This window comes from Gasterosteus aculeatus, chromosome 7 (assembly GCF_964276395.1).
Source record: "Gasterosteus aculeatus chromosome 7, fGasAcu3.hap1.1, whole genome shotgun sequence".
In the NCBI taxonomy this organism is placed as follows: Eukaryota; Metazoa; Chordata; class Actinopteri; order Perciformes; family Gasterosteidae; genus Gasterosteus; species Gasterosteus aculeatus.
Window position 1 is genome coordinate 16,154,093 of NC_135694.1, and position 11,524 is coordinate 16,165,616.

The following is an 11,524-nucleotide window of genomic DNA, read 5'->3' on the forward strand; positions in this document are numbered from 1 at the left end:
CATTTGCATGTTTGAAGAAAGCAGGATTTGTTTCGCAGACCCAACTTAAAGCTTAATTACCTCATGAAATACGTATTATTCTAGTGTTTAAAAGTGTTTACAAGCCATGATCTTCTTACCCTTTGATGGTTCCTCAACTGTGTGATATGTGGCAGTGCTTTAATCTGTACATGGACTCATTTAAATTCTATGTTCTACAGAGCAATCCACATGACTTGGTGTGCCTGCTTGTTGAAAGATGCAAAGCTGGTATAGGGCCATTTAAACCACGATGCATTTCATGACACATGCAACCGATTCACTTCATTTAAAAGCTTCACATGAACATTCGGTTGAACCAAATAAAATCTTGCAAAACAAAAGAGTTTCATGAGATGTCTCAAGTGTTTTATTGAATTCTTCACCTAAGCAGTGAGGTGGAGAAATGTGCTGAGTGGACGGCTCTGTGCGGCTCTGTTCACATCCACTCTCAGGAGAACGGGGATTTCCAAAGGATACAACAGGAGTGCTGCCCTAAAAAACAAGAGATAGGAGTGTTTTTCCTCTTTCTCTTTGGTAAGGAAATACAACAGGAATGCAACACAACATGTATTTCATATCCAGATTCAGTTACACTGAGTGTTGGTGTTCACACTAAATCCTCCCTATTCTAACATTATCAGCCGGTCGCATGTTATTGTAATATAGAGACATTCACAGGCTTCATCTTCTACAATGTTAGCAACAAGCTACTTAATCCACTGAACCGTGGACGCCCACAGCTCTCGAGCCTGTCCTCTGGTCAGCCATCCTTCTCATCTGGTCGGGAGTGAGCGATTGTCTTTTCTTGTCATGGTCACCCTGGATGTAGTGCAGGAAGTCGAGTCACTAAAAACAGAAGAATAGAAAGTAGTTCACTTAGTCTGCTCTCCTTGTCTCCTAGCTTGTTTACACAATAACACACATTACTTTATACTACATATTTGTATAGGTCGGAAACTCTTACTCATCTTTTAGTCCACAGCGAGAGGTAGTGGCAATAAATAAATAAAAATAACAGTGAGTAACACATATTACATTTTGCTTATTGAATCAGTGATGTAACGCGAAGAACCAAGTTACTCAGGTTTTAGCTTATTCTCGCAGGTCACAAGCTTGTACTCTAATTATATTCCTATATTTCTAAAGATAAACTTGAATCAGTGATAATATATATAGTCTGTAGTGGACCACGAGTCACGCGCTCACACCCACCTTTTGGTCCTCGGTGAACAGCAGCAGCACAGTTGGAGCGTGGTAAAAGTATTGGTTAGTAAAAACAATATTTGCATAATAGAGTAAACATACATAAACAGATTCACAATATAATACACAAACCTACTTCTAACGTTGCCTGTAGGTCGTAGATTATTCTAAGTCACTTACCTTTTTCGTCCACGGTGAACAGCAGCATCTCAGGTGTCGAAGTAGGAGAGGTAACAATACATAGTGGTAAGTGGCATGGACAAATTATCTTTGCATGACATAATCAAAATGATCTATGAACAAATAGATGGAGCAGGCAGTTTATAGTAAATTATATTACTTTGTATTCATGTTATAGGTCACTGTCTCAACAAAACAGAAGCTGGTACTTACTTTTTCACGTGGCCTCAAATGGGAAAAAAACATGATTAAGTGGATTAAGTAATTGTTAAATATTTAAATATTATGGATTTCCACAACGGCATATACTATATTTTTGGCCATATAAAGGTATTTCTAACCTCGTGGGTTCTACTTACTCTGTTGTTTGTCTCACATCAGTTCAGTTTTCACTGATACCCTCTTGACCTGTAAAGGAATGCGGATACTGTGGGTGGGGGAGAACAATGTTGTCTTCTTCAGCCCTGCTAGACGCAAAGGCTACATGCTCGGGGTGTCAACGCCTCTGCCAGACGCAAAGGCAACCTGAGGCATCGCCAGCCAAGCCGGTCGCGAAGGCCGGCCGTCAGGATGAAAGAAAAGTTGATCGATCCACCGCACAATGAAGAAGTACTACAGAAAAGCCCCAGTTCAAGACGCTACATGGGGGACACAAGCCATGCCAGACGCAAAGGCTACCAGTACCTGCACAAGGAGTCAAGAGCCCCGCCAGACGCAAAGCTTTCCCGGATGAAATAAAGGTTGACCAATGGACTTGTGGCAATATGACTCCATACTAAAGAAAAGCCCCAGTGCAAGACGCTACATGGGGGACACAAGCCCTGCCAGACGCAAAGGCTACCATGGCAACCACTGTTCCTGCTGCAAGTGGACTCAGAGGTTGCTCCAAAGCTTCCCGGAGTATTGTCAATCCGAGTCGCTGTCTTCAGACCACCGCGCCCTCTTCGCAGCAGACTCCTCCCCGTCGCTCTCGTCCATGCGTCGTTTTGCGGAGGAGCTGAGGCCAGAAGTTGAGGGAGATTCAAGAACATCTGCATCCAGGAGCTCCTCAAAAGAGTCTTCTGGGGGCACTGGCCCGATGTCTTCAATGTCCAGCACAGGGACCTGAAGCGGAAACTCACCCACGACATCGATCTCAAAGTCCTCCTCCTCATTGGGTAGCCCTAACCTGTGTCTTTGAAGCATATGGTCAATTTCAGCGTTCATATCAACATCATCACCATTAGCGTGAAGGTTAGGGTTAAGGTCAGCTCGAGGGTCAGCGTTAAGGTCAGCGTGAGGGTCAGGAATAGCAGCAAAAGCAAAAGCATAGGGAGCAGGGTAGCGAGCAGCATAGGGAGCAGCATAGGAAGCAGGGTAGCGAGCAGCATAGGGAGCAGTGTAAGGAGCAGGGTAGTGAGCAGCATAGGGAGCAGCATAGGGAGCAGCGTAGGGAGCAGGGTAGTGAGCAAGGTAGTGGGCAGGGTAGGGAGCAGCAAAGGGAGCAGCGAAGGGAGGAGCAAAGGGAGCAGCAAAGGGAGCTGCGAAGGGAGCAGCGAAGGGAGCAGCGAAGGGAGGAGCAAAGGGAGCAGCAAAGGGAGCAGCAAAGGGAGGAGCAAAGGGAGCAGCGAAGGGAGGAGGAAGAGGAACCTGTGGCTCACTGTCCTCCCTGGGGGGCTCGATCTCCTGCAGCTCGTCCACACAATCCGCTCCAACCACGCCGAAGAGGGGCCAAAGGGGTCCACCTGGGTAGAACAAATTCATAAAAAAAAGTTACATTCACAACCAACACAAAGCTACCACCTTAAAGTAATACCCAATGCTGTGCAGTTCTGTTACGGCTATTTAAAACATAATCAGAAGCTCCATGTGTGCTCGGTGTAATAATCATGTTACATGTTACATATACAGCTACAAGTTGTTGTATCATATTTGACTGCTAAAAATGTTCACTATGGTTTGCACCATTCTGAAACATTAATGAGGGGATGTTGGAGCATGACTCTTGAGGAAAACAATGAATTTTAGTCTGCTTTAAAAAGGAACTAACGTTACATTAGTACATCCCCTACAGAGAGCCTACATTAATAATCAGAAGCATATGTGAAAATGTTACTTCCATGTGAGAACATAGCCACCGTCTGCACTTATAAAGGGAAAGTACGTGCATCACACTCAATCCCTGCCAACGTCTGTTTTAGAAGTATTTGATCAAAATGAATTGAACTTATTCAATGTAATCCTATTGCATGGATGTTCTTAGATTGAGTTATGTCTACACATATGTATTGGATGGAAATCCTGCACACAAAAAAATTGAGTTCATCCAATGACTTACTTTTTGAGTATAGATTGAGTAGAACAAACAACATTTTTTTATATTCGATTAATGGTATCTATTCATTTGAGACAAATTTGATCAAAATAAGTTGGACTAAATCAATTTAATCCTATTTCATGAATGTTCTTAGATTAAGTCATGTCTACAAAGATGTATTGGATGGAAATCCTGCACACGAAAAAAATTGAGTTCTTCCAATAACTGTTGGAAGAACTCAATTTTGAAACAGGTGGATTTTACTCTATTCAGTGTGTATAATACTCCCTTTAGTTCATGATAATAATGATAAGATTAAAAAAAAGGTTTTATGTGGAGAGACCCACGACCGTGGGTAACTGCCTTTAATTCAGAGCAATTAACAACACGGGTCTCCAAAATATCCACAGGAAACACGTTGTAAACTAAGCTAACGATAGGTCCATTAGCTGTAGGGAGCTAACGTTAATGTTTACTTCATCTTTCTTTCAGGCTCTTAGGCTCTAGAATCAACATCTGAGTCGGGTATTAAATGGAACTAAACCTAAACGTTCTGAAGTTCGCTTCTGGACGTTCCGTTGTTGTGATTATACAAAAAAAGTTGTTTATCTCACAACGTTCGGTAAAACTGCCTTCGGCGCCATTTTGTTTCCCCAATTTCCGAGACAAACGTCGAAAAAAATATGCATTTAAGGAAAAACAAAAATAATATTTAAACCCTTAAACATGTGTTGACACATTACACACCGTCTCTGCAAAAAAAACCCGCACTCTTGACGTTTTATTGCCATTTTACACGGAAGAAACTCCAGGAGTGCCCCAAATCAGTTTCTTCATAATTTGCTAGCTTAAATTCAGAACATTCCATTTCTAATTTTCAACATTTAACGTTATTAAGTGCGATTTTGGTACTGAGATGAGCCACTCATGGATGTTAAGAACATTAATAATCACATTTGGGTTGACATGAAAACATGAAAATATTTCTTACGTGCAAAGCCGAGGATCCACCGTCTGAGTCTGCTCAGCAGGGGCTCCGCCGCAGGGGGTCCACTGGAAGACATCGTCTCCTCCACGTAAAACTCCTTAGCGTACACTCGTTAGTACTTTTAATCGGTTCTCCAACAATGTGTTCTCCACAAGTTCTTTTCCACGGAATTGGGCCTCAGACCGTTCAACTTTTTAGGTAACACAGCTACACTCGTCAAGTTCAACAGCAGAAGTGAATTCAGAAAGGCCAGCAGCTTTGAGGTGACCTCAGTGAAACGTCACCCTCCTGTTGCCCTGACGTTTACTCACGCGCGCTGACGCTGTGCGTGAGAATCTTTGGACATGTTTGGATAGGTGTTTCCATAAATCGGCGGTGTGTGTGATAATCTGTGATGACACAGTGCATGCAAAAGAATGCAGGTTCAGCCAAGAATGATTGTTATTCTTATTCTTATTGTTGTTGTTGTTTTAGATGTCCAATATTGAGTAGAAAGATAGAAGACATGATGATACACTTGAATCCATGCATGCTTCCATCGACATCGTGTAAAGATTGCACAATTAATACATTCCTGAACTTCTTTCCCTTCATTGCTGCAAAACATTTTTCCTCCATTGAGTATATTTGTCTTTCCTGACACTAAATTGAGGTGGTTTTCTTAAGATGATACCGGGGAATTTCATTTTTAAATGACTATTTACTATTAATATGGTCTTATAAACGCTGATAGCGAGTCGATCGCTAGATGCTGCATATTATAATTTATTTATGAAAACGAGTCACATTAATGACGACCCATGTGAGTTATCCTGAAAACCTCCACATGACGGCAGCGTTGTAACATCATTATCTTTTTATTCACTGATGTATTTTGGCCAACACATGTTGGAGTCTCAGCTGCAGTACTACAAGTATGACGGCCTTTTGTTCCAAACGGGCCACAATCCCCCCCATCTCTTCTCGTCCGTGTGTGATCAATTCGAAGATTTTCATCCAGTGGAGGCCATGCAAAGTGAACACTGTCCCATGTCGAAGTGTCCCTGAACAAGACACTTAACCCCTAATTGCTCCCCTGGCAAAATGTAAAAAGCCATGGGTTAAAAATGCAATGTAAGTCGCTTTGGATAAAAGTGTCAGCTAAATGACCTGTAATGTAATGTTACAGATAAAGTGAGACGTGATAATGGTAAATACTAGTGAACATATCTATTTAAAGGTTACATTTAAACATTCACCACCATAAACTACAGGGCAGTTTTAAATCATGCCTATTTTTTCATACAAATGTTTGTATACTTACTTAGAAAAAGAAAAGACAACAGTCTCATTAAAGTTCTTTAATTTGAATGAATACAACACATCTGACATGAGCAAATTGTCCTGTAGCCCAGACAGGAACCTGTAACTAAATGTCTCTGTTTAATATGACAAAAACTAAGATGGCACAAACCCAAAGGAGATAATAATGAATCCTACTGATATTACATCTTAGACAGCTCATGTTTCACACCATTATTATCTCCAACATGTCCTGGGTCAGAAACAACAAGTCCATTGGTGCAAGAGGAACTTGAATAAGTTTCTCATTGTTTAAAAAGATTACTATATTACTATAACTATATTACTATATTACTATAACTATTAGTCCTGACCTTTTGCTCGTGGTAAAGTAGGATATTATCAACCAACTGGAGTATCCAAAGTTGAGCATTAAATACAATGAACCCTTTTCAGACTGTTGTATAATTATATATACAGTACTATCGGATTATTATCATTACTGATTTATTAGTGCCCTGCGATTGACTGGCGACCAGTCCAGGATGAACCCCGTCTCTCGCCTGAAGTTGGCTGGGATAGACTCCAGCCCCCCCGCGGCACTGTGTGCAGGATAAGCGGTTTGAAGATGGATGGATGGACTGATTCATTAGTGTATTAGCAACATTAGCAGCATAGGTGCTGATTTATAGTATTATATGTCCCTAAAGGTGTAGAGTATAAAACCTGCTAAAATGTAGTACTAGAATATTGAAATACTAAAGTAAAAGCAAAATTGCTTCTAACAATCCATCTTTTTTCTGTTTGGAGCAGAATCAATTTGCAGCTAACCTGTGCAGCCTACATGATGAAGTGAAGAAACCACTCGGCAACACCTCCCTTGGACTGCCCAGACACCAACGACAACATCTTTACATGTCACAGCAGCTTCATCACTGCTCCTTCATCTTCTACTGAAAACGTCCACAAACAGGTTGTGTCTTCCTTGTCCTCCTCCGTCACAAATAACTTCACTTACACTGAAACATATGGACGTTTGTATCTCGTATTTCCACTTTAAAAGTTAAGTTAAGTTAAGTTAATATCATCCTACTTTTTAAAAGAAGCACTGTAATTGCAATTGTATTGCACCAAGTGTTCATTATAATGTTTTGGGGGAAAAAATATTCTCTGGCTTCAACCACAGTTTGTGTTTTCTTGTTTCCATTGTTAATGCAAGGTTTCTTTATTTGTGTTATTTTCATTGTTTGCACTTTATTTGAATATTTATTCTTTGACTTAATAAAATCTAACTTATTTTTTAAGAGTGTAGCTAAAACAGTTTATTAAATCAACTAGACAAATCAACTCATCAAATAAGTCAATAAAAAGAGATTAAATACTGTTCACTTAATATCTAGATCAAACAAAACCAAGAAAATAGACCACGCAGGACTAACTTGTAACATTCGAGAGGTCAGTGTAAAGGTAAAGTAAATAGTCACAAAATATAATAGAATAACACTTCAAACAAATCCCAGCAAATAAGATGACTAAAACAAACCACACAATGCAAGAAACACATGCAAGATGGCTGCTCTGTGTCCCTCCCTTCAACACAGCCGAAAGCCCCACAACAAAGTAAAACATAAAACATGGCTTTTTAAAAATACCATATAATAAATAGGGGAAAAAACGTAGTTGTCTCCAATGTCTGTTTAAAACAAAAGAAACATTTATATTGAAAAGAAAACTTTACCAAACATTTCATTCAGAGTACATCTTTCTGGACTCACGGCCTCTTCCCCCAGCTGGAACAGGTGATTGAGGTAATTCACCCTCGCCAAGCAAGACTGATAAAAAATGTATTAATGTTACTAACTAAAAGAATCAGTGTGAAAATCCTGCTTTTAAAGTTAGAAAGAAGCAGGGCTTACCCAATCAGGTGGCCTCAAGCGTGTGAATCACTAGGATGAAATGATCAGGTAAGCTTCAACCCCCCCTTTATAAGCGCTCTGCCTTAACCTGGGTGCTAATAGTGGACCGCCCTTTTACCTGCCCTGCCACATCCACGCCCACTTTGAAAGGTCAACGTCCCGGTGACAAAATATTATTTCATGAGTATTAGACCCATGATCTGGATGTTTGCTTTATTTAGCCTGGATTTCATGGATTATAGTTATTTGTTTAGTCTAATTAGTTTGTTCCCAAAGGCTTTGCTTTTTGATAAATAGTATTTTATTATTATTATTAGAAATTATTTTATTTCAAAATCGTCTACCACATGTGGAGCAGTAGGTTGTTTCTACTATTTTATGTTATACCACTGCTGGCCTATAAGTGTCCCTAGTGAGCCTACATTTAATACGAAACACCTCGTGGGTTTGGAAAAGTCCCCACCGCCCAACGCCTGCTTTCAGGATCCACACCAGTCGATGCGTGAGACATGTGTTTAACACAGACAGGAGAATGCCAGCACAGGCGCACTGATGGGTGTTTAAAAGGATAAGTGGGTTCAGGTGTCGAGGGTCAACTAAATTGTGAAGTGTGCAAGGACAAATGTGAGGGAAAGTGTGTGTCGCACTGTCAGCAGGAGGTCAAAGAGGATGTGGAGTGTGAGGCTAGAACTTTAACCCTGTGCTAATGAATAACGGCTGAAGGTCACAAAGCGGTGAGTCCTGCTGTGGAACTACATGTTGCATTCACAATACAGCACAGTTGGTGGTGTTTGGAGCTAACACACTTTATAAACCCATCTGGACAGCAAAAAGAATGCTAGAATTTGCATAGAATTTGCGTAGATTATTCTCTATAATCTCTTTTGAGCAAAATTAACCAGAAATAAATGTTTTGTTTCATTTGATACATTTTTGTTCAGTCAAATAGCCTCACACAAATTTTAGAATAGCATTGTTATTGGAAGGCAAGAAATTGCTGAGTATCTTGGCCTGGGTTTATCAAACTTTTGAGAATTTTCTCACATACTCATGACCAACAACAACTTGAAGAATTGCATTGTTTTTGTAGGCAATGAAGAAAAACATAATACAGACTGAGCCAAGCTCAAGTAAAGCCAAAAAAGCCTAGAAAAGAATTTAGTTGTTATTCAGCGTGTACGGTTTCTATGGGTCTCTTAAAAAAAGGCTCCAACATTATATGAAGCAGCTAAAAGTAGCTTCAATATTAAAATGACGCATGCATGGATAATAACAATACAGCAATTTGCAGTAATTAACACATTATTTGTATAAAAATATTACTTTTGTTACTGTTGTTATTTTATTCTTAAATTTATAAATAGTAGAAAGAGTGAAGGATTTTATCTCAATCTTCTTCTTTTTAAAAAATATGTCAATGACTTCCTCTAATACATTTATTTTATCTTTAAAATGTTTTTACGCCATGATGTAATTATAATTGGTATAGCTTCATTTGAGCACAATTAGCAGTTTGTGTGGTAGGTCAGCATGACCTCCCAACAATGTGGAAATAACAAGTCATCCAATCAGCGATCCGGCGGTGTACATCTTTGGTTCCCTGTGGATTCTGGATGACAGTTCACACTCGGTTCCTACCCTTTATTTCAACCAGATAAGCTCTCTTTTGGGGTCCAAACATTGTAAGTTTACTTAAATCCCACCTCAGATTTGGATTTCCTGCAGCACCTCTTCCTGATGGGGTACAGAACACAACCTGCTTACGCAAACATGAAGGTGAGGCACACAGAGTCAAAGGTGAGACCCTGTTGCCATATTTCACAAGGGTAACCATTGTTCAGCTCCCAGACTTGTTCTTTGCCATGCAAAGTAGTTTCCGTTCTTGCAAATGGCCTGGGCCAATAAATTTGCTGCTAGCGGCAGGAACAGACAATTTGCTGGCAGATAGTGGATTCCACGACAATACAACCCGGGGGAGTCTTGTTCACAAAAACAGCGGATTGCTTTTGTTTGCTGACAGAAACACTCCCGAACCAAAAAATGTCATCATAGCAAAAATATTTAGGGACATTTTTGCGTAAAGTGTTTTTATTTTTCACATGAATTGCATACAAATGCAAGCCGAGGTTGAGTGTATTAAAACGTTATCTTGTGGCATTTCCTTTCTATCAGATGCTGCTATGAACCGTATTTCTGCAGAAATTCCTCCCGGGGACCAAAGGTAAGGCGTCTAGGATAGAGTTCCCTCACAAGTACACAGCGTTTAAGGATGTCCGCATGTCCACCCTGTTTTTTCCGTGAAAACATCTGACAGCACAGTCACTCACTGTCATCGTCACTCTGTCGTCTCTTTTGCCTCTCGTGTATTTTTAACCTCTTGTTCCGAGCTGGAGAGGACACAACCCTCTGTCACTGACAAGAACAGACAAAGCTGAAGGCTACCAAGGAAATTCCGGTGAAGATTGAGTGCTCAAGTGAATGTAATGGAAGGTGCTGTACCTCCATGTTCTCGTGTGGAGCATAACAGTACAACCAAACAACCTTGGGAACTTTGGGCAAATACTAATCTCTGTGTGCTAAATTTAAGAATTAATATCATTGTGAGTGTTACATGTAAATGTATAAACCATAGACTGTATGTGAGGAGATGATGTTGTCGTTGTGGGGTCACCCGTTGGTTTGTGGTAAGTGCCGTTTTAAAGCCCTGAGTTAAGTGATTTTATTGTAATAAATCATGTGAGAAGTAATTTTCTCATTGAGCTCTATTCAATTGGACTTAAGACGCGAGTGATCGGGAATATCAAAAAACTGTTGTGCCAAACCATCAATACCCTACTCCATCAACCGGGCAACGGACTGACACCGACTGACTGGCTGCCCTCCTGAGAGCCACCACCTGGAGTTTGGGGTTCAACCATCACTGGTTGATTGGCGTTGGCTGATTCTGTGAGGCCAGGGGATGTGCTTGCATAAATACAGACATTCGGGACAACGCCTCCCCTGTTTTTTTCCTCAGTATTATATGGACGTCAAAATAGTTTAAACAAAGGAAAACAAATAACCTCACAGGTTGGGATGTTTACAGTGTCAGTGGCATCAGGCCAGCGGAGACCTGGGAAAAAATATTTATATCACTGCATCCACCTAGGATGACTTTTAACACAAATCAAGTGTATCCGCATTTGGAAAAAATAAAAGGCTTGTTTTGCTGAGAAATTTTAGTGAATGAGAAACGATTTAAGATAGTGTTCCAGTTTATTTTAGATTGTGGTCCTTTCTTAAAACAAAGCTCAACTTCCTCCGCTCCGTCTGGGGCTTTGCGACGATGAATCAATGTGACGGCTGATAACAAAACAAACAGGTTGGCGTGTCTGTTCAATCTGGAGTAGAGTGGGCACCGGCAGGCAGGGTCCTGCGCCTCCTCGTCGCTAAATAAAGATCCACTTGATGGATCCGCTCCGATAACATAAATCAGGATATCCCATCAGGAGTGACGAAGTGCACCATTGTTTTGGTTCAAGTGGGCAGCCATCCTGACAGAAGGTGTAGACTGGACATTGTGAGAGGACAGAAGGTTCGCTCAAGTGAGTCCTGTCCTGATGGGTCATGTCAGAACGAGTCATTCCATAGTGCTTACAT

At 40.7% G+C, this 11,524-nt stretch overlaps 1 protein-coding gene across 1 annotated transcript; it reads right to left on the reverse strand.

Moving 5' to 3' along the window:
* Positions 1-373: 373 nt before the first annotated feature.
* LOC120821221 (uncharacterized) lies at positions 374-5,108 on the reverse strand. Its single transcript, XM_040179591.2, has 2 exons — positions 4,692-5,108; positions 374-3,128 (listed from the first exon to the last, which is right to left on the reverse strand). The coding sequence occupies exons 1-2, from the start codon at positions 4,762-4,764 to the stop codon at positions 2,311-2,313; spliced, it is 891 nt and encodes a 296-aa protein (XP_040035525.2). The 5' UTR covers positions 4,765-5,108; the 3' UTR covers positions 374-2,310.
* Positions 5,109-11,524: the final 6,416 nt, after the last annotated feature.